This window comes from Jaculus jaculus, chromosome 18 (assembly GCF_020740685.1).
Source record: "Jaculus jaculus isolate mJacJac1 chromosome 18, mJacJac1.mat.Y.cur, whole genome shotgun sequence".
NCBI classification, from domain to species: Eukaryota; Metazoa; Chordata; class Mammalia; order Rodentia; family Dipodidae; genus Jaculus; species Jaculus jaculus.
The window spans coordinates 14,602,640-14,626,370 of record NC_059119.1 but is presented as its reverse complement, the minus strand read 5'-3'; the positions used below and the strand labels follow the sequence as shown (position 1 = coordinate 14,626,370).

Here is a 23,731-nt window from a genome sequence, read left to right as displayed (position 1 = left end):
GTTAAGACACTTGCCTGCAAAGCCAAAGGACCCAAATTAGATTCCCTAGGACCCACATCCAGATGCATCAGGTGACACGTACTTCTGGAGCTCATTTGCAGTGGCTGAAGGCTCACTCATGCCCATTCTCTCTGTTTCTTCCTCTTTCTCTTTCAAATAAAATAAATAAAAAACAAAATAAAAAAAGCTAGTCTCTTGGGCTTGCTTCAAAAAATAAATAAATAAATAAATTAATTAATTAAAAAAAGTACTCCAGGGCCTCTTGCCACTGCAGGTGAATTCTAGATGCATGTGCCACTTTGTGCATCTCACTTTTTATATGGGTACTGGGGAATTGAACTCAGGCCATGAGGCTTTGTAAGCAAGCACCTTTACTGAGCCATCTCTCCAGCTCCCCCATTCATGTTTTAAATATTTCATTATTTATTTGCAAGTGGTGAATGGGGGGGAGGAATGAGAATGAATGAATATGAATTGGCATGCCAGGGCCTCCTGCCACTGTAAATAGAACTCCAGATAATATTCCCTACTTTGTGCATCTGATTTTACATGGATACTGGAGAGGCAAACCCAGGCAATCATGCTTTGTAAGCCGAGCCATACTCTAGTCCAGCACTCAAGTTTAATAGTGGGTGGATGAGTTGATAAGAAGTCATTCTCTGGGTTCTTAATGTAATAACTGGACAGATGGAGAACAAAAGAATAAAACCAGAGCAATAGAGGATCCTGAAGTTGTGGATTTTAGACATGAAAAAGTAACGATATTACAAAAGGCAATGGAGAGCTGAAAGAAGTAGTAGCCAATGGGACAGTAAGTACTGTCTACTTTGAAGAAAAGTGTTTTCCTTTAGGTGAACCAAGATTTAATTAAGCTACAAAAATAAACATTTTGTGAAGGGCTAGTTTTGTGTATGTGTTAGGGAAGAAGGTAGTTATTTTTATTTGAGAGAGAATGGGCATGCCAGGGCTTCCAGCCTATGCAAATGAACTTCAGATGTGTGTCCCCTCTTGTGCATCTGGCTTAAGTGGGTCCTGGGGAATCAAATCTGGGTCCTTTGGCTTTGCAGGCAAGTGCCTTAACTGCTAAGCCATCTCTCCAGCTCAGACAATAAAATAATATTTATTTGCAAGTAGAGAGAGAGAGGGAGAGAGAGATAGAATGGGCACCAGGTCTTCTAGCCACCACTAATGAACTCCAGATTCATGCACCAGTTTTGAGCATCTGGTAATATGTTTATTTACTTATTTACAAGCAGAGAGAGCAAGAGAGAGAGTGAGTGAGCGAGAGAGAGAGAGAGAAAGAGACAGATGGAATGAGCATGCCAGGGCTTACAGCTGCTGCATGTGAACTTCAGATGCATGAGACACCTTGTGCAGTCTGGCTTTATGGGGGTACTGGGGAATTGAACCTGGGTAGTTAGGTTTTACAATCAAACACCTTGACTGCTGAGCCATCTCTCTAGCCCAGAATATTGTGGGTTTTTTTTTTTTTTGTTTTGTTTTTTTGAGGTAGACTCTCACTCTAGCCTAGGCTGACCTGGAATTCACCATATAGTCTCAGGGTGGCCTTGAACTCACAGTGATCCTCCTACCTGCCTCCTGAGTGCTGAGATTAAAGGCGTGTGCCACCATGCCCCGTGAAAATACTGATTTAAAAATAAATCATTTATTTAAGAGAGAGGGAGAAAGAGGCAGCAAGAGTGAGTGGGTACATCAGGGCCTCTAGCCACTGAAAATGAATGCCAGACATATATGCCACCTTGTGCATGTGGATTATGTGTGTACTGGGGAATTGAACCTGGGTCCCTAGAGTTTGCAGGCAAGCACCTTAACCACTAAGCCATCTCTCCAGCCCAGAATATTGATTTATTTTATTTTATTTTATTTTTTTTATTTTTTAATTATTTATTTATTTATTTGAGAGCGACAGACACAGAGAGAAAGACAGAGAGAGAGAATGGGCGCGCCAGGGCTTCCAGCCTCTGCAAACGAACTCCAGACGCGTGCGCCCCCTTGTGCATCTGGCTAACATGGGACCTGGGGAACCGAGCCTCGAACCTGGGCCCTTAGGCTTCACAGGCAAGCGCTTAACCGCTAAGCCATCTCTCCAGCCCCCAGAATATTGATTTTTGATGGAAATTATTTAGATCTGTATAGAAGCATTTACTTCAATCTAAATTCTACTTACTAATTTTCTGCATGTGTATGTTTGTGTGGTGTGTGTGTGGTTGTAGAGGCTAGAGGTCAACATCAATTATCTTCCTGTATCGCTCTCTACCTTATTTATTTTCTTATTTATTTTTGCAAAAGGGCCTCACTGAACCTGGCACTCACTGGTTTGGCTAGACAAGCTAGCAGCAGTCTTGGGGATCATCTTGTCTACACCACCCCAGCTCTGGGATTACAGGTGTATGCCATGGCTCCCAGCCTTTTATGTAGTTGTTAGGGGTCTGAACTGATGCTTATATAGCAAGCACTTTACCCACTGAGCCATCTCCCAGCCTCTTATTTATATATGTGTGTGTGTGTGTGTGTGTGTGTGTGTGTGTGTGTGTGTGTGTATGTGTATTTATTTATTTATTTATTTATTTATTTATTTATTTATTTTTGTTTTGGTTTTTCGAAGTAGGGTCTCACTCTATCCCAGGCTGACCTGGAATTCACTATGGAGTCTCAGGGTGGCCTCGAACTCATGGCAATCCTCCTACCTCTGCCTCCCGAGTGCTGGGATTAAAGGCGTGAGCCACCACGCCCGGCTTTATTTATATATTTTGAGATAGGCTCTCTCCCTGTGTTGTAGCTCAGATAGGCTGGCTATAAGAACTTCCCCAAGAAGTTCCATTTTATTACTAAGTATACCAAGTCCTTCATAGTGATTAGTCCTGTTCTTGCTGGGATGACAAATGTGCCTCTGCTGTAGGCTCCAGCTTTTGTACTGGTACTTTGATACGTTTGTTATGCTTATGTAGGTCCTTGTGGACATTTTATTTCCAACTAGTTTTTTTCTTTTGGAAACAATGCTGTAATTCATTCCCTTTCCAGCCTTGAATCCATACCACACCCCTAATTAGTTCTTTTGGGTGCTTTTTAAGTTTCCCTGGCTGGAGAGAGGGTTTAGCTTTAAACTCTTGATCCTTCTGAGAATCCTGCATACTGGTATTGAAGGTGTGAACCACCATTCCTAACTTTTTTTTTAAAAATAATTTATTTATTTATTTGAGAGTGCCAGGGAGAGAGAGAGAGAGAGAGGGAGGGAGGGAGGGAGGGAGGAGAGAGAATGGGCATGCCAGGGCCTCTAGCCAATGCAAATGAACTCTATACACGTGTTAGCATCTGGCTAATGTTGGTCCTGGGGAATAGAGCCTCGAACCAGGGTCCTTAGGCTTCACGGGCAAACACTTAACTGCTAAGCCATCTCTCCAGTCCCCATTCCTAACTTTTTAAGGCCAAATTATATTTGGTCGATTCCCTTTGGCCTAGACAGGTTGTTCCTGCTGCAACCTCTCCAGCTGCAAAACAACACCATACATACCCCCCCAACTCTCATTTGTTTTCTTACTTACTGACACGTTGAAATATACTTTCTTTTGAGAAACTTTTTTTTACTTACAGTGTTGTATTGTTTGAAGAACACTAATACCTGATAGCTGTCATTGACTTCCCTATGAATGGGTAGCATTTTTCTACCACTCACTTTGTACCTGTTCCAGAGAGAGGAAGGACAGAAGGAAGGGAGGGAGGGAGGGAGGGAGGTTGATGAAGTATAGGCGTACAGGTAACTAGCTGATTGGTATGGAAGTTGTTTTTTTTTTTTTTTTTTCATTTGAATAATGACATGCTGGCACTCACTCAGAAATACATACATCATACTCACCGAAACAATTTTATTTTAAATTTTTCTAGGTAGGGTCTTGCTCTAGCCCAGGCTGACCTGGAATTCATTATGTAGTCTCAGGGTGGCCTTGAACTCACCGTGATCCTCCTACCTCTGCCTCTTGAGTGCCACCACGCCCAGCACCAAAAAATTCTTTTTTTTTCTCCATTTACCAAAAAATCCTTAAAAAAGTGTCAGCACCTCAAAGTGACTGCAGTGTAGCATTCACAGTATGTGTGAGCATGCAGTGCCAACTATGACTGGTTGAGTAGGGGAAATGTCCTTAGGGTGAGTTTTTAGGAAGTTCTGTATTTTGAGCAGAATCCATCCATTAATAGAATTATGTTGTTAGGAAAGAACGCATGGTCTAAAGTACAGCAACTGGGCTGGGAACATGGCTCAGCAGTTAAAGGTGTTTGCTTGTCAGCCTGTCAGCCCAGGTTTAATTCCCCAGTACTCAGGAAAGCCAGATGCACAAAATGGCACTCCCATCTGGAGTTAATTTGCAGTGGCAAGAGGTCCTGGTATACCCATATTCTTTCTCTCCTCTTCCCTCCCTTTCTCCCTACCTCTCTTTCTCCCTGTTTCTCTCTCCCTCTGCATGTGCATACACACACAATTTTTTTTGAAGCATGTGGTAGTGCACACATGCTTGTCATTCTAGTACTCAGGACGTGGAGGCTTCAAAGACTCAAGGCCACTGTAGTGAGTTTGAGGCCAGTCCAACTGCACAAGATACTGTCTCAACAAAATAAAATAAAGCACAGCATCTTAAAAATTAAGTACTCTTTCTTTTACTGGATAGAATGGTAAGTTTTCTTTGTTTAATAAGGAAAATGTATTCCTATCCTAATCTCAGAAATTTGTGTTTTAGGTTTCTAAAGAAACTAGAAATCAGTTCATTAACATTTATAAATTTTTTTTTTAAATATTTTTTTGTTCTTTTTTTTTTTATTTTATTTGAGAGCGACAGACACAGGGAGAGGGAGAGAGATAGAATGGGCGCGCCAGGACTTCCAGCCACTGCAAACGAACTCCAGACGCGTGCGCCCCCTTGTTCATCTGGCTAACGTGGGTCCTGGGGAACCGAGCCTCGAACCGGGGTCCTTAGGCTTCACAGGCAAGCGCTTAACCGCTAAGCCATCTCTCCAGCCCAAACATTTATAAATTTTAAGTGGGTCATAATGGCATATACCTTTAATCCCAGCACTTGGGAGCTGGATGAAGGTAGGAGGATTGCTGAGAGTTTGAGGCCAGCCTGAGACTATGTAGTGAATTACAGGTCAGCTTGGGCCAGAGGAAGACCCTACCTTGAACAACAACAACAAAAGATTATGAAGTTTTAAACAGTAGGTTTACTCATGGGAACAAATTTGATTATAATGTACATAATTATTTATCTTTGGTGATAAACATACTTTGAGTTTTTTAAATTTGAAATTTACTTGCCATTTAGTTGAACATAATGTGTTTTAAGGCCTTGTTCTAGATGGAGTAGAAAGCAATGGGGGCTGGGTGTGGTGGCACATTCCTTTAATCCAGCATTCTGTAGACCAAAAAAAAAGGAAAGAAAACTGAAATGGGGTTCCCATCTCTCTGAGATGTTAGTGGCAGTTAAGATTGTGATGGTTGGGGGAGACATTTTATTCAGTGGTGCAGCCACTGGTCAGTTGCTTGTGCTCTGGTTACTAACCACTTGCACCTGCTCATGGGAGTAACTGTAATTAAACTCAGTGGGTCCCCCCCACCCCTCGACATCAGCATGGAAAAGGTACTGGCTGGGAAGAAAAAAAGGTTGAGGGGAAGGGGGAAAAGAGTAGGTAATGGGAAGTGAGTATAATCAAAATATAAATAATGTATAAAAATTGTCAGTATATAAAAAAGCAGTTGAAATCATGTAGTCAAAGTTAAATTAAAAGTACAGGTTTTGCTTACTATCACAAAAAGAGAAAAAAATGGGTTAGGGATCAATGGAAAAGTGCTTATGTAGCATGCTGAAGGAGTAGCTGTAGGTGGAAAGGGCAGTAGAGAGATTATATGATTTCAGAGACTTAGAAATGATTGATACCCTTCTGCCTTGGTGAGTGTGTGTGTGTGTGTGTTTGTGTGTTTAACAGGAAGAAGGGATATATTGAAGCTTACAGATCTAGGGGAAGTTCCATAATGGAGAAAAAAGAGAAAACTCACCCAAAAGTAAGAGCAGACAGCAGACAGCCACACAGCAGGAAACTCAGGCAAAACTCTTGTTTTTTATTTTTTTAGTTTTTTATTTTTCGAGGTAGGGTCTCACTCTAGCCAAGACTGACCTGGAATTCACTATGTAGTCTCAGGGTGGCCTCCAACTCAGCAGTCCTCCTACCTCTGCCTCCCGAGTGCTGGGATTATCTCAGTCTGGCCTCCAACTCATTTTGAAGATTTTATGAGAGAGAATGGGTGTGCCAGGACCTCCAGCTACTGCAAACGAACTCCAAACACATGCGCCACCTTGTGCATCTGGCTTATATGGGTACTGAGGGATCAAACCTGGGTCTTTAGACTTCTCAGGCAAACTCCTTAACTGCTAAACCATCTCTGTAGCCCTCCAGCTCCTTTTGTAGCCAAAGATCATCTTGAACTTCTGATCTTCCTGCCTCTACCTCCTCAGTGTTGGGATAAGTGTGTGCCACTGTTCTGTGCTATGCTGGAGATTAGACCTAGAGCTTTGTGCATCCTAAACAAGTACTCTACCCACTGATTCACATCTCCACCCCTTATATCACTTCTTGAATGATCAATTTCTTCCCAAATTTTTTCCTAGTATGAGAAGGCTGTATGTGTTGGGTAATTGATATACTTCTAGCTCAGCTCACCAAGTATTTAGGTACTTTATGTTGAAATGTAAAAGACCAGTTGGTCTCTTTGCAGTTCCAGGCTCCTACATAGTTACTGATATCACAGTGATGAACATGTTGCTCCAAGAAAATACTATCTGTTGTGTGCCCAAATATTAGTGAAGGTTTTTTTTTTTTCTTAAAGGTTTGTTTTTTTTTAAACCGGAAGATAAGGACCTGCTGTGTATTTGAGTCTGTACTTATTTGACTTCTACTTTAAGTTTCTCTCACTTTAATTTGAAAACAATAGTCTATTTGATAAACTTTATTTTTATTTATTTATTAGAGAAAGAGAAAGGGGGGGGAGAGAGAGAGAGAGAGAGAGAGAGAGAGAGAGAGAGAGAGAAAATGAGCCCCCAGGGCCTCCAGCCACTGCAAACAAACTCCAGACGCATGTGCCACCATATGCACCTGGCTTATGTGACATGAAGAATTGAACCCAGGTCCTTAGGCTTTGTAGGCAAGTGCCTTAACCACTAAGCCACCTCTCCATCCCCGATAAACTTTATTGTGAATGCATGGAGTATACCTGTTCGATTAATATAGTACGTTTTCCTAGGTATATCTTTAAAATTATACTGTCAAAATAGACTTCATTAAGAAGGTGTGATGATACACACTTCAAATTAATTCTATAACTTGGGAGGAATAGGCAGAAGGATTGCCCCAGGTTCAAGGCCAGCTTGGTTTACATAGCATGTTTGAGGTTTGTCAGATGATGCAGTTACCTTCTTGTTGCTGGCATAAAACATCCGACCAAAAGCAGCTGGTGGGAGGAAAGTTGTTTATTTTGGCTTACAGTCTTGAGGCATGAGCAGAGGCTGGAACCACCTCTTTGCCAATGACTGACTGCGGCAAAAAGAGGTTTAAAAAATTTAACACTTCTTCACAATAATGAAGAAGAAACAAACTTTCTGCTCCCCCCCCCATTTATTCCTTATTAATTACGGACATACTTATTATGGATACATCATGAGCTGATAACATCCTTTTCCTCAGCTTTGCCCCCCCTTCTGCTGGGGGCACTCCTTGTGGGGATGCAGGTATTCCCCATGGGACTGTGGGTTATGCATTGTGGGAGCAGCAGTCAGTTGTTGGGGGAAGGCAATGCCTCTGGGCATGATGTCCCAACCTGTGGCTCTTAATATTTTTCTGCCCCCTCTTCCACAAAGTTCCCTGAGCCATGATGGGTGTGTTTTAAGTCTACTTCAGTGATGAGCTCTCAGGAGTCTCTGTATCTCTGCTTTGATAGGTGTTGAATGTCCTCAGCATGTCTCCTTCACCCTGGTGCTGATTGTCAGGCTCACCATGGAAGCTGCATTCTTGCTCATCTCCCCAATTCCTCTGTGGTTTCAGCTGGTGCTTGGCTGAAATGCAAGAGTCTTGCTATCCTGTAAAAGAGAAAAAAATCTTAGATTCTCCAACAGAGTGAAGTAAGCACAGGTTAATGGGATAAGGCTTATTAATTTAGGAGAATTTGATGGATGTAGCCCTTCTTTTAAACTTAATTTTGTTTTGTCTTGTTTTTAGTTTAAGTTTTGTTTTGTTCTGAGACTGAGTGCCATTTTGTAGCACCAGTTGTCAAGAATTCATTTTAGACCAGGCTGGCTTTGAACTCAGAGCAATCTCCACTTCAGACTCCTGAGAGCTAGGATTATAGGCATAAGCCACCCCACTTGTCCTTATATTAAAATTTTTACTCAGTTCAGATCCAGTGACTTTGTTTTTTTTTTTTTTCAAGGTGGGGTCTTACTTTAGCTCAGGCTGACCTAGAATTTACTATGTAGTCTCAGGCTGCCCTCAAACTCCTACCTCTGCCTCCCAAGTGCTGGGATTAAAGGCATCCACCACCATGCCCGGCTCCAATGATTCATTTTTTATGTTAATATATGTTAATGACTTATTTTTGTGTTAACTTTAAAAATTTACAGCTGTCCCTTTCCCCCCAACACATCGGTTAACATCTGAAGAAGTATTTGATATGGATGGGATACCCAGGGTTGATGTTCTGAAGAACCATCTGGTAAAAGAAGGTCGGGTAGATGAAGAAATTGCACTTAGAATTATCAATGAGGGTGCTGCTATCCTTCGGAGGGAGAAAACGATGATAGAAGTAGAAGCTCCAATTACAGGTAACTTATTTAATGTTTTGGATGTTATTACTCCAGTATTTAGGTACCTTTTAATTATATTATATACTGATTAATATTACATGGACAGTATCTTGATTTTATAAATTATTTTCTGTACTTTTGAAAAAAGTTTTTACCTGTTCTCAGTGCATAAACATGAAGTTAGTTTATTATGCTCTTGTGAAGATTTCATCAGTTGTATTGGCCATATTTATTTTCATTCAACACTTACTTGGCTTTTAATTATTAGGGGCAAATACCTTGAAGTCATATCAAAAGCCTAATCATTTAAAGGTCAATAGAAAATACTGAGTTGGAATAGAGATTTTGTTGCCAATATTATAGTTTTATCATCTTGTCATTTAAATACTTTCTTAGCTTCTTTTTTTCTCCCCACTTTTTTAGCTTCTTAAAAGTGGAGCTTTATAAATTTAGATGAAAAATTTGCTACTGACCACAAATCTTATTACTTCTGTTACATCTTGTTCTAGATTTTGAATGTATGAACACTTGATTATATATTAGACCTAGGGTGACTATTTATAAACTAGTGCTTTTCAGATGTTTCTTAATAGCATATACATTATCTCTTAAGTTCTAGAACGTAGAGTTTTAAGTATAATTTGTTAATTCAGAGGATTTTTTTTCATATCTAATAATCTTCTTGTTTCAGTGTGTGGTGACATCCATGGCCAATTTTTTGATCTGATGAAACTTTTTGAAGTAGGAGGATCTCCTGCTAATACACGATACCTTTTTCTTGGTGACTATGTGGACAGAGGTTATTTTAGTATAGAGGTAATAATCATATACTGTCATTTGATTTTTCTATTATGTGTTAACATAGATGGTTTCCAGTAATTCCTATTATAATAAGTTCTTGAAACTACCTGTATTGGGTTCTTTTTAATACCTGTACATATTCTGAAATTTGTAGAAAAAGCTATTATTTACTCTTTGTTTAGATGGTTCAATTAATTTTCTTTGTATTACTCTGTATAGTTATAAAAAATTATGAGCAGACCAAGAGGTCTTTAGTGCCTTCATATCTCATAGTCTTACGAAGCTAATTCTATTAATTTCTATATATTTATCTCTATTGCCACTAAAGGTCATAAACCATGTGAAAAACATTAAATTCTATTTGATTAAGTGAAGCATTTTGTGATTCTTTTAAGCCCTAGAACTTCTGTCCCATCATATAGCTATTAAGACTGAAGTATATCATATGTAATCTTTCTGAAACAAAATTAAAACATAAGAGGCATTAAAATGACCTGTTGATCATCACTTCATAATAGATTCTTTTTGCTCCTTTTTCTTTCATTCTTATTTAATGTATATTATTTAGCCGGGCGTGGTGTCACATGCCTTTAATCCCAGCACTCAGGAATTATAGGTAGGAGGATTGCTGTGAGTTCAAGGCCACCCTGAGTCTGCATAGTGAATTCCAGGTCAGCCTGGACTAGAATGAAACCCTACCTGGAAAAAAACTACAAAAAACAAAATAAATAAATAAAATAAAAATAAAGTATTTTATTTATATAGAACATCATATATGTGGGAAAAAATATATATATTACCATGTATACCTCTCCTTTCTTTAAATTAAAATGGGACCCTGTTATAACATGTTTTGTAACTTGTCTTTTTCACATCCCCACACTGTGAATATTCTATATATTGGCAGTTATAAATCTCCAGTGTCCTTTTTTACTGTCTTTTGTTTTTGTTTTTGTTTTTCGAGGTAGGGTCTCACTCTAGCTTAGGCTGACCTGGAATTCACTATGTAGTCTCAGGGTGGCCTTGAACTCACCGTGATCCTCCTACCTCTGCCTCCTGAGTGCTAGGATTAAAGGCGTGTGCTACCACGCCCGGCTTACGGTGTCGTTTTTAATATCTACATTACTTTCCATTGAATAAACAAGTCATAATTCATTTTATTGTTAGACACTTAAGGTGTTCCCATTCTTTTTCATTACAAATGATGCCTCACTGGGACATTTTATTCATATATTTCTGCAGATTTGGCTTGTCATTTCTGTTGGTCAGATACCTAGGTAGGATTGCTGGGTTAGAGTTCTATCAATATGTAATTATGTTGCACATTTAATATATTCCAAGCAGGTTCTAAGCACTTAACAGATATTGATTAATTTAATCCTCACAACATTGTTAAGAGGTAAGTACTGTTATTTTATCCATTCAATAGATGAGGAACCTGAGGCTTGAAGTTAAGTAACTTGCCCAAAGGTTATTTTGTTAGTAAGTGGCAGTGGCAGTCTGACTCAAGGCCTGTCTTAATAGGCATTGAAGCCTTTTTACCTAGTCTGTGCTAGTTATTGCTCTATCCACTTCTCAAGTATTTTCAATACACCTCATTTCCGAGGTGTGCTAGGATTCCCAAAATGGTCATCAATTCTGGGCTTTATCCATCCTGCCTCCCTTAGGAGTTTTATTATCCTGGGTGATGGTTCTTCTCATTCATAGTTTCATTATCAGATCCCCTAACTTTCTCTGAATTACCTAAGGGTTTGAAGAAAATCAGAGACCTGAGGAGTTAGATAGCTTGGTAGAGAAAGTACTTGTCTTACAAGTATGAGGACTTAGAGTTGTATCCGTAGAGCCTGCATAAGAATGCTGCATATCGTGGTTCATGCTTGTAACTTTAGCTCTAGGGAGGCACAGATGAGAAGATCTCTGGAGCTCAGAGAACCCTGTTTCAAAAAATGTAGACAACATTACAGAGGAACAATACCCAAGGTTGTTCTCTGGCTTCCACAGGCCATTCATGCACATGAGCACATTTATACACTTTTAAAAAAGAAAAAGAAGGGGCCTGTAGTGACAGGTTGGTGGTTAAGGCATTTGCCTGCAAAGCCCAAGGACCCAGGTTCGATTCTCCAGTACCCATGTAAGCCAGATGCACAAGGTACACATGCATAGGAGTTCTGGGCTGGAGAGGTAGCTTAGCAGTTAGGCGCTTGCCTGCGAAGCCTAAGGACCCCGGTTCGAGACTCGATTCCCCAGGACTCATGTAAACCAGATGTACAAGGTGGAGCGCATGCATCTGGAGTTCATTTGCAGTGGCTGAAGGCCTTGGTGTGCACATTCTCTAACTCCCTCTTTCTCTCTGTCTATCGCTCTCAAATAAATAAATAAATAAAAGAAAAGAAAAAGAAAATCAGCCAGGCGTGGTGGCGCATGCCTTTAATTCCAGCACTTGGGAGGCAGAGGTAGTAGGATCGCCATGAGTTCGAGGCCACCCTGAGACACCATGGTGAATTCCAGGTCAGCCTGGGCTAGAATGAGACCCTACCTCGAAAAAACAAAACAAAAAAAAAAAAAAAAAAAAAAAAAAGAAAGAAAAAAAGAAAATCAGAAAATAACCTTTCCTAACAAAAAGTTTTGATATATTTGATAGAAAAATAAAGTAAGCCTTGGTTGATAATTGAGTAAGTTGGTGTACTGAAAGAAGACTGTCTTGTGGCCTAGTCAATACACTATTATTACCAAAGGAAAATAACATATAGTTAAAAACAATAAGTTGAGTTTATTAGGTATTTCCTTGGTTTTATTACATGTCTTTTATGAATAAAATACCTGAATAATTATACATTCTTGTTAAAAAGTCTTTCTAAGCCGGGCATGGTGGTGTATACCTTTAATCCCAGCACTTGGGGAGCAGAGGTAGGAGGATCACCATGAGTTTGAGGTCAGCCTGGTACTATAGAGTAAGTTCTACTTCATCTTAGGCTAGAGTGAGACCCTGCCTCAGGAAAAAAAGAGAAAGAGGGAGAGAGAGAGAGAGAGAGACAGAAAATAAGTTTTTCTGGGCTGAGGAGAGGGCCTAGCAGGTGAGTGCTGGCTCTAACATGATAGTCTGAAAGTACCTGAAACTTTCCAAATTTGATTCCCCAGGACCCACATAAACACTTGTAGCTTCAATTCTGTTGGGAGCAAAGACTGGAGAAACGCTGGGGTGTATGAAAACCTAGGCTCTATGTGTTCAAAGAGGTATTCCATCTCAAGGAAATGCCCAAATGAATAATAAAGGAAGGACACCCGACATTCTCTGGTGTCCACACACCTTCAAGTGCATCTGTGCATACACTACACATATACCATATAACACCACACATGCATACAAAAAGCAAGATTTTCTTGTCAGGCATGGTATCACATGCCTTTAATCCCAGCACTCATGAGGCAGAGATAGGAGGATTGCTGTAAGTTTGTGGCCAACCTGAGACTACAGAGTACATTTTAGGTCAGCCTGAGCTAGAGCAAGACCTTACCTCAAACAATGACAACAACAAAAACTTTTTTAATATATATATGATTATATATCATATTTGCTTATATCCACATAAAATATTCCTTTTTTCCTAACCACGTAAGTAAAATGTTAGGATTTTTCAAATGGTAAATCTAGAGAAATACATATCCTGTTTCAATATGTTTTTAATATATATCTATTTATTATGAGAGACAGATAGAGAGAATGGGTACACCAGAGCCTATAGCCACTGCAAACTAACTCCAATGCATGCACTACTTTGTGCATCTGGCTTTTTGTAGGTACTGGGGAATCGAACATGGGTCCTTATGCTTTGCAGGCAAGTTCCTTAACAGTTGAGCCATCTCTGCAACCCTCAATATTTTTTACTATAAAACTGCATTTGTTACTTGGCAGCAGAGGCCAGTAAGTTAAAAAGGAGACATAAAGGGAAGAGAAAGGAAGGGAGGAGGATACTTAATAAGTTGATATTGTATATATGTAATTACAATGATTGTAATGGGGAGGTAATATGATGGAGAATGGAATTTCAAATGGGAAAGTGTGGGGGTGGGGAGGGAGGGAATTACCATGGGATATATTTTATAATCATGTAAAATGTTAATAAAAATTAAAAAAAAAAGTCAAAAAAAACCTGCATTTGAATCTGTTTGGATAATAGACACTGTGTATGAGGCAGCATTTGTAATCAACAAAACAAACAAAAGATTTGGCCCTTCCTATTGTTAGGCAGTATGAAACAATGCCTAAGATTAGAAGATAAGCATTCTATCTTCATTACTTAGAAATTGTGATTTTGGACAAGCTACCTAAGCTTATTGCTTTAGTTTCCTTATTTGTAAAATAGAAATATTATACAGTTGCTTTTCAGCATTTTGGCAAAGATCAGGTGGAGATATTATTACATACTTCATGGTATTTGAGGAATAAGGAGTATTAATTATATAGTGTTTGACAAGTTGTAAGGTCTTTATAAATGTTAGCTGCTATTAATTTTTACATTATATTTATGAATATACTGGCAGAGGCTTCCATTTTACTGATTGGTTTTTATGTAAGTCTGTAAATCTAAAGTAATTAAATGGATTATTTGATTTAGTTAAATATGAATTGCTCTTCTATTTTCTAAATATTTTCTATGTACAGCAAAGTTGTTTCACAGAGTTTATATTTTAGTAAGTAATAGTAGAGATTATAGTGGAATAGAGTTAAAGGAAAAAGCAAGGATCAATTTACTTCAACAAAACATCAAGATAAATTCATTGGAACTTTTTTTTTTTTTTGTAGTGTGTCTTATATTTATGGGTCTTGAAGATTCTGTACCCAAGCACATTATTCCTTCTGAGAGGCAACCATGAATGCAGACATCTTACTGAATATTTTACTTTTAAGCAAGAATGTGAGTACTTCCAGGAGAAAAAATTTCACTTCCTCAATATTCTTTTGGTATGGGTGTTAAGAGTAATGAAAGCTTATAGCGTATTACATAAGAATGGATTTTGTGACCACATATATTAAATCTTTGTGAAAAATTATTAAGGACTCTACTGTTTAACTGGTATTTAATTTTAAAGTTTTCATTTTAGTATTTCCTATTTAATTTCTATTAATGTACCTAAGAATAGTTTGGACTTTTTCATATATATGTGTGTGTGTGTGTATTTTTGTTGTTGTTTTGTTTTGTTTTGTTTTTCGAGGTAGGGTCTCACTCTAGCCCAGGCTGACCTGGAATTCACTATGTAGTCTCAGAAGGGCCTTGAACTCACAGCGGTTCTCCTACCTCTGCCACCAGAGGGCTAGGACTAAAGGCATGTGCCACCACTCCTGGCTTTGGTTTATTTTTAATACTTTATTTATTTATTTGCAAGCATGTACCACTTTGTGCATATGGCTTTACATGGGGAATTGAACCTGAACCATCAGGTTTTGCAAGAAGGTGCCTTTAACCACTGAGCAATCTCTCCAGCCTTCATATATATATATTTTAATTGACATGGCAATTTTATATATTCATGGGGCTGTATATAGGTTTTATTTATTTATTTTTTAATGAGAGAGAGAATATTAATACCTTGGCTACTGCAAAGGAATTCCAGACACATGTGCCACCTGTGTGTGCATGTGTCACCTTCGGCATCTGGCTTATGTGGGTTCTGGGGAGTTGACCTGTGTTCTTAAGCTTTGAGGGCCAGCACCTTAACCACTAAGCCATCTCCCCAGCCCTATATATAATTTTAATGTTAAAATTATTTTTCTGCTGGGTGTGGTGGCACATGCCTTTAATCCCAGCGCTTGGGAGGCAGAGGTAGGAAGATTTCCTTCAAGGCCAGCCTGAGACTACATAGTGGATTCCAGGTCAGTCTGGGCTAAAGTGAGACTCTACCTCAAAAAAACAAAAAAGAAAATAAGCAAAAAAATATTGGGATTTTTCTTTTTGTCATTTGATGAGTCTTGAGTCCCCTAGTATTTGCTACTATCTGTAGAAAGAATGTTCTCTAAGTAAAGGTGAAAATAGCATTAATCAAAGAATGTGAATATATACACTTAGAAGGCTTTTTGACGGGCATCATATCTCCATTTATCCAAATGAAGTGGAAGCTTCCCTGTAGGGTCTATGATCTTCCAAGCCATAGGCTTTGGACTCAGTTCTCAGTATCAAGCATGAATTCACTCCCAGTAAGTAGTCCTCATATCCAGTCAGAGATCAGATAATTACCCCCATAACTTATGCATTACCATTGCACTGGTGGGTGCATATTGCCTGACTGGTTGAATTTGTAGCTTTCCGGGTCCACTAGTTGTTCAGAGTGAGGATGACTTTTCTTCTCAGGAGCTCACATAACACCTTCCATCATTATGGCAGCTATTTGGCAGGATGCTGGCTTCTGTCTCAGTTCCAGCTTGATTTCTCCATAGCCTGTGACTGCAGTCTCTGGTGTTTTAGCAGTAGGGTTTTACCATCCCATTGTGGGTGATAATCAAGTGTTTTGACTTGGGCTGTATTATTTCGGAGGCCTCATGGGCTCCCTGACTAGCTGCTCTCTGGGTGGGGGGGGTGATGACTTGTCTTTGGCACTACTTTTTCATTGGGATTCACCTGAACAACCCATGGCTTCAAAGTCGAGCTTTCTCCACCCTTGCAGGGTGCTTCTGCCTAAGCTCTCTCTGTCTTCCCTCTCACTTTAAATTTGTCTTTTCATAGCTAAGTAAGTGATTTCTGCGGTACTTATACTGTCTTTTAGTCTTATGTCTCTCACCATCCCTTTCCTCTGTCTGCCTTAAACCTTTCCACCCGCTATATTTTGTATTCTGCACCCCCATTTGCCTGTCTACTTTATTTTCCCACAGTCCCTCCCCACTTCTCTTTCATCTAAGCCTCATTCTAGCTTCTTGATCACTAGTACTGATACTACAACATACAAACAAATCTAACTATTCCAAGTTAGTATTTATTTGCATGTGGGAGAGAACATGTGACCTTTTTTTTTCCCCCTGGGCCAAGTTACCTCAGTTAGCATCATTTTTATCTAGCCTATTAATTTTCCTTCCTTCCTTCCTTCCTGTCTATTCATTTTCTTGTGAATACCAGTTTTCCTTACTGTTGAATAGAACTCTACTATGTATATGTACCATATCTTCATTATCCATTCATCAGTTGATAGGCATCTAGGCTGATTCTATTTCCTAGCTGTTGTGAATAGAGCAGCAACAAATATAGTTGAGCAAGTGTTGTCTCTATAGTAGATATGAGAAAGGTTATAGAGGCACTGGAGGTGAGAATGGGAGATAAAAGAGTCCTCTAGTCCTTCAAGGTCCATAAGGGAGAGGGCTGCTCTGCTCTGCGTACTGTTCTAGCTCAAATCTGGGGTGGGGACTATGAGGTGCGGGGGGGGGGGGGGGGGGGGGGGGAGAGGGTGGAAGGCAGGAAGGAACTAGATAAGAGAATAAAATGGTAATTCAGGGTTGCCTCTGCTCAGGCCCAGAGCTTCTTTGCATCTGTGTTCTAACAATGTTTATAGGAAAAGATAGAAAAAAAACAGCATGCAATCTGACTTGAATGATGCACGTAACTCAGATAAGCAGATAAGCAGGAAAATGTATGCTTAAAGTAAAAGAGAACAAAATAAGGTTTTTGTAAAAATATTTTTATTCATAAGTTGAGAGAGAGAAAGAGGGAGCATGCAAACTCCAGACTGTGCATCTGGCCCTGCGTGGGCACTGGGGAATTCAATCTGGGCCTACAGACCTTGCAAGCAAGCACTTTTAACCAATGAGCCATCTTCCCATCCCTAAACTTTTTTATTAAATCACAGTGCTGGGTGTGGTGGTACATGCCTTTAATCCCTGCACTCCGGGAGGTAGAGGTAGGAGGATCACTTTCAGTTCAAGGGCAGCCTGAGACTACATAGAAATTCCAGGTCAGCTGGGCTAGAGCGAGACCCTACCTCGAGAAAACAAACTAAAAAAAAAAAAAAAAAATTATATGCTTGGTGTGGTGGCACATGTCTTTAATCTCAGTGTAGACTTCTGGTCTCCACTGCATGTGCACACATACCCACATAAACCCTGCATCCACATTCACATGTGTGCACACATGTATACAAATAGATCTGTCGCAGCATGTCAGGTTTTAACCTCTGGTTGCTAGATATATCGGGATTTTTCTTATGTTTGAATGTTAGAATATTAGCTAAAGATGATGAGCTAATTCTATTCCTCCTCCTCTTGCATGTTCACTTTTCTCCACAAGCAGACAAAGACATCGGTGCATCTTTTCCCAAGCTTCTCAACCAAGACATCCTGTGGGAAAGCTGTATATCACCACTACCAGGAAGTCAGAAACAAACAAGAAAGCAAACTAAGCTCCTTTTCTTTTTCTTTTTTTGAGGCAAGCTCAACAGATTGGCCTTTTATTTATGCAAGAGTCGTGGGAGGGAATTGGTATGCCAGGGCCTCCAGCCATTGTAATCAAACTCCAGATGTGTGCACCACCTACTGTGCATGTGTGACCTTGCACATTTGTTTCTGGTTTACATGAGTCCTGGAGAGTCGAACATGGGTCCTAAGGCTTCACAGGCAAGCACCTTACCTGCTAAGCCATCTCTCTAGCCCCTTCTTTCTTTTTTTTTTTTCCTAGATTTTTTTTTCCTAAATATTTATAGATCACTTTTATGTGCAGGGAATTATGTAGGCCTTTTCTTTTTGAGTTTTTGAGGTGGGGTCTCATTCTAGCCCAGACTGACCTGGAATTCACTATGTAGTCTCAGGGTGGCCTTGAACTCACAGCAATCCTCCTACCTTTACCTTCTGAGTGCTGGGATTAAAGGCATGTGCCACCATGCTCAGCTCATCTTTTTCTTAATTAATAAGTCACTCATCAAAAATCTCACTAGGGGGCTGGAGGGATGGCTCTGTGGTTAAGGCACTGGTCTATAAAACCTAAAGACCCGAGTTTAATTCCCCAATACCCACATAAAGCCAGATGCTGGGCTGGAGGGATGGCTTAGCAGTTAAGGCTTTTGTCTGCAAAGCCAAAGGGCCCAAGTTCGATTCCCCAGGACCTACATTAACCAGATGCTAAGGGGGTGCATGTGTCTTGAGTTCATCTGCAGTGGCTGGAGGCCCTGGCATGCCCATTCTCTTTCTCCTCCTCTTTCTCTGCAAAATAAATAAATAAATAAAAATAAAATAGTTTTACAAAAGCCAAATGCACAAAGTGGTTCATGTACCTGGAGTTTGTTTGCAGCAAGAGGACCAAGAGCACCCATTCTCTCTCTGTCTATCTCTGCTTGCAAATAAATAAAAATTAAAAAAAAATTTTCACTAGGGAGCCAGGTGTGTGGTGGTGCACACTATTAATCCCAGCACTTGGGAGGCAAAGGTAGGTGGAATGCCATGAGTTTGAGGCCACCCTGAGACTACATAGTGAATTCCAGGTCAGCCTGGGCCAGAGTGAGACCCTACCAAGAAAAACAAAAAACAACAATAAAAAGAATCTCACTAGGCTGGGACTGATGGCACATGCCTTTAATCCCAGCACTTGGGAGGCAGAGGTAGGAGGATCATTGTGAGTTTGAAGCCAGTCTTAAGACTATATAATAAATTCCAGGCAAGGCCCTGCCTCCCTGCCTTAAAAAAGGGGGGAGAGTATGATGGCACACACCTTTAATCCCAGCACTTGGGTGACAGAGTTTGGAGCATTGCCATGAGTTTGAGGCCATCCTGAGACTACATAGTGAATTCCATGTCAGCCTGGCCTAGAGTGAGACACCACTTCAAAAGAAATAAAAAAGAAAAGGAAAAGGAAAAGAACAAGAAAGGAAAAAAAAAAAAGAAGTCATTTAAAACAAACAGAAATTTGAAAGCATAATGGAGTAAAGAAGTGTGTATATCTTCCTAAAAGTGAATAGTAGTTTGTTTGATAGTGTTTTATCTTTCTAGTGTTTTTGTATTGGCTTCTTGCTTAACTGTCCTTTTAAAACATTCATTTCATTATTTTTATTTTATTTTATTTATTTGAGAGAGAGAGAGAACAGATAAGAGAGCGTTCCAGGGCCTTGAGCCACTGTAAATGAACTCCAGATGCATGTGCCAACTTTGTGCATCTGGCTTATATGGGTCCTGGGGAATGGAACCTGGGTCCTTTGGGTTTGTAGGCAAGTGGCTTAACCATTAACCCATCTCATCAGTCCTTAAGCATTTATTTTAGACAATAGGAATCTGTCAGTGCCTCCAACATACGTGTATTTTTTTTTCTTTTTTTGTTGTTATTGTTTTTTGAGGTAGGGTATCTGACTAGCTCCGGCTGACCTGGAATTCACTATGTAATCTCACAGTGTCCTTGAACTCACGGCGATCCTCCTACTTCTGCCTTCCAAGTGCTGGGATTAAAGGCATGTGCCATGTCCAGCGTATTATTTGTTATTTATAAATGAATGGACTTTTAATTCTATTGTGATTTCAGTCTTGCTCTAATAATAACAAATACAGAATCTTGGAATAAAGTCAAGTATTAAAGTTATTATCCTGAATATAGTTCTAATTCTGCCTTACTTAGCTCATGAAAGTGAATGATTGAGCTGCTTTTAGCAGTTTGACTTACTTTAGTAATTTTTTTGTTTTGTTTTGTTTTTGTTTTTTGTTTTACGAAGTAGGGTCTCACTCTAGCCCAGGCTGACCTGGAATTCACTATGGTGTCTCAGGGTGGCCTCGAACTCACGGCGATCCTCCTACCTCTGCCTCCCAAGTGCTGGGATTAAAGGCGTGTGCCACCACGCCCGGCTTTATTTTAGTAATATTCTATGACATGACAATATTATTGCAAAATTTTTGCCTCTAACATTGCTTATTTCTGTTAACTCTTACAGAGGAAGAGACTTGCCCTTTTAAAAATCTGTGCAGCAAAATCACTTTCTTGCTGCGAATTTTGACAAACACATGATATTGTATACCACCCTGTTCATGATACAAGTTTCCTTATGCTATAAATTCTTTTTTAAAAACATTTTTTGTTTATTTTTATTTATTTATTTGAGAGCGACAGACACAGAGAGAGAGACAGGTAGAGAGAGAGAGAAAATGGGCGTGCCAGGGCCTCCAGCCACTGTAAATGAACTCCAGATGCATGCACTCCCTTGTGTATCTGGCTAACGTGGGTTCTGGGGAATCGAGCCTCGAATCAGGGTCCTTAAGCCTCACAGGCAAGCACTTAACCTCTAAGCCATCTCTCCAGCCCCTTTATGCTGTAAATTCTTTCTGCTATCTTTTTAGTCACTCTCTTTAGCTAGTTTCAACTCCTTTCCACTGCTTATTTGTGTTTTCTGTAACTCTAATTTTCTTGATTTGCTCTTAGTAATCAATTTAGAACACTTACCTTTAATTATTGAAATTGTATTTTTCCAAATCTCACATACAAAAAAAGCAAAAATATAGTGGAGAGGCTTGGTGTGGTGGTTTAAGCCTATAATTCCATCACTCAGGAGGCTACCATAAAAGGATTGCCATGAGTTTTAGGTCAGCCTAGGTTAGAGACCCTGCTTCAAAATACCAAACACACACATACTGGAGAAGAGAATAAGAAATAAAATCTAATTTTCTCAGCTTTAAAAATAGTAATTTCTGATTTTCTTTTCTTTTTGTAGGTAAAATTAAATATTCAGAAAGAGTTTATGAAGCTTGTATGGAAGCTTTTGATAGCTTGCCCCTTGCTGCACTTTTAAACCAACAGTTTCTTTGTGTTCATGGTGGACTTTCACCAGAAATACACACACTGGATGATATTAGAAGAGTGAGTATATGTTAGATTTCTAAAGTTGATTCTGTTTTGTGGTCCTTTTTTTTTTCTTTTAAGTATTTTATTATTATTTATTTGGCAGAGAAAGATGGGGGAGAGAGAAAAAGAGAGAATGGGCACGCAGGGCCTCCAGCCACTACAAATGAACTCCAGACGCGTGTGCCCTTTGTGCATCTGGATAACATTGGTCCTAAGGAATTGAACCTGGGTCCTTTGGCTTTGCAGGCAAATGCCTTAACTGTTAAACCATCCCTCCAGCCCTTTTTTTGTTTTTTTGAGGTAGGGTATCACTCTGCCCCAAGCTGACTTGGAATTCACTATGTTGTCTCAGGCTGGCCTCGAACACAACAGTGATCCTCCTACCTCTGCCTCCTGAGTTCTGGGATTAAAGGCGTGTGCCACCACGCCCGGCTCGTGGCCTTTTTGAACAAAGTAACAGCTCCAATTTATCTCACTGGCAAGATTATGTAATAGTAAAAAATTAATATTCTGATTACAGATTTCAAGGAAATAGATCTGATTATCAAAACAATGTAGTTCTGACTACATTCAAAGTTTCTATCACTTTCTTATGAATATCTTGTTCTCACTTGAGTTATTTCCTTTTGTTGTTTCTTTTTTCACAGTTAGATAGATTCAAAGAGCCACCTGCATTTGGACCAATGTGTGACTTGCTATGGTCTGATCCTTCTGAAGACTTTGGAAATGAAAAATCACAAGAACATTTTAGTCACAATACAGTTCGAGGATGTTCTTATTTTTATAAGTAAGGAAAATACCCAAGATTAATTACATATTTATTATTTAAAATAGTTTATGCTTCATACAAAAGACATTATTTTACTTAAATTACTCTTTTTCCCCTACAGCTACCCAGCAGTGTGTGAATTTTTGCAAAACAATAATTTGTTATCGATTATTAGAGCTCATGAAGCTCAAGATGCAGGGTAAGAATTTTGTTTCCCTGACCCAAATTAACACCTTTAATACAAATCAAACTTAGTAATCATGATTGATGCTTTACGATGCATATTAAGCTATTTGTTTTGCAGCTATAGAATGTACAGAAAAAGTCAAACTACAGGGTTCCCTTCATTAATAACAATTTTTTCGGCACCTAATTACTTAGATGTCTACAATAATAAAGGTAAGATGTTGTTGATAAAAAACCTTGTAATAAACAACTTAGCATTTTAATATACTTTAAAAAATAGTATAAAAGCGACAGTGTTTGTAACTGTCCAAATCTCATTATAAGAAGCTAAGATATAAGTGAGGGGAGAGAATAAGAAATAAAAATCCAAAATGTGAAATCAAGTCATATGTACCCATTCCACAACTTTTCATGTACAAAACCTGTTTTGTAAAAAGTGCTTTACATTAAGCAAAACCAAAGATGATTTTCTTAAACTCCCCTTTCTTAAATCTTTCCCCTTATAACCTCGAGGATGTTTTCGTGTTTGTGAAAAGCGCCTGCTGCTTTTACCATTTTGTTTATTTGCACTGTCTACTTGTTTAGTTTAGCATGCTGCTTGTTTTATGTTTACTAGTCATAGGTTCTCTTTTTCTCAATTTCTCTTATTGCCACAATCTTTTCTTAGTACCCCAGAAATATTTGTATTTGAGCTTTCCTTATTAATCCACTCTGATCCTTTCAGAAATAGTCTTTTCTTTCCTTTTATTATCTTTTATCTTTTAATCTTTCTTTTTTTTTTAAAAAAAAAACAAACTTTACTTTTTGTTCCTGTGGCTTCCACTTCCCCTTCTTCCCTCTGAGTTTGATCTGCTATAAAGATTGGATTTCATTTTACTCTGAACATAACTATTGACAGAGAATGTCTCAGGGTCTTAATCTAGTTAAGTGTGTTCCAAAGACATGGAAGATGAGATGGGGATTTACGTAGTTCACATCTTCAGAAGAGGAAATTAAGAGGCCAGCTACTATTCTATCTTGACATGTCTGGAACTCAGTTGAGTATTTCATAGCTTCGGAGTCAGACTGGAGTAGATGTGCCAGGAGAAAAGAACAGAAGGTTAAAGACTTAAAAAAGTACATTTAAAAAGATAATGAGGTCATTGCTAAATACGGGTCATGATGTAAGAAGAGGATTTTTGGATGATGAGAGAAGATGGTTAAAAGATTAAAACATTTGCTTGAGATCAAGCAGTAGCATATAGGATTATTTTGATATAGAATATTCTCTTAAGAATTTATCGGTATCTAATGAGATGCATGTTCATTTTTTAGCATTCAATTTTAAA

At 39.1% G+C, this 23,731-nt stretch overlaps 1 protein-coding gene across 4 annotated transcripts in view; it reads left to right on the top strand.

Moving 5' to 3' along the window:
• Ppp3cb (protein phosphatase 3 catalytic subunit beta) overlaps nucleotides 1-23,731 on the top strand; it is a 73,684-nt gene that overhangs the window by 12,602 nt on the left and 37,351 nt on the right. For all 4 annotated transcript variants that reach the window (XM_045137392.1, XM_004657918.3, XM_004657917.3 and 1 more), the window contains exons 2-8: nucleotides 8,676-8,876; nucleotides 9,550-9,674; nucleotides 14,464-14,575; nucleotides 21,318-21,463; nucleotides 22,096-22,235; nucleotides 22,339-22,416; nucleotides 22,522-22,616. In XM_045137392.1, the coding sequence (XP_044993327.1) occupies nucleotides 8,676-8,876; nucleotides 9,550-9,674; nucleotides 14,464-14,575; nucleotides 21,318-21,463; nucleotides 22,096-22,235; nucleotides 22,339-22,416; nucleotides 22,522-22,616 (897 nt within the window). The remainder of the gene's footprint in view (nucleotides 1-8,675; nucleotides 8,877-9,549; nucleotides 9,675-14,463; nucleotides 14,576-21,317; nucleotides 21,464-22,095; nucleotides 22,236-22,338; nucleotides 22,417-22,521; nucleotides 22,617-23,731) is intronic.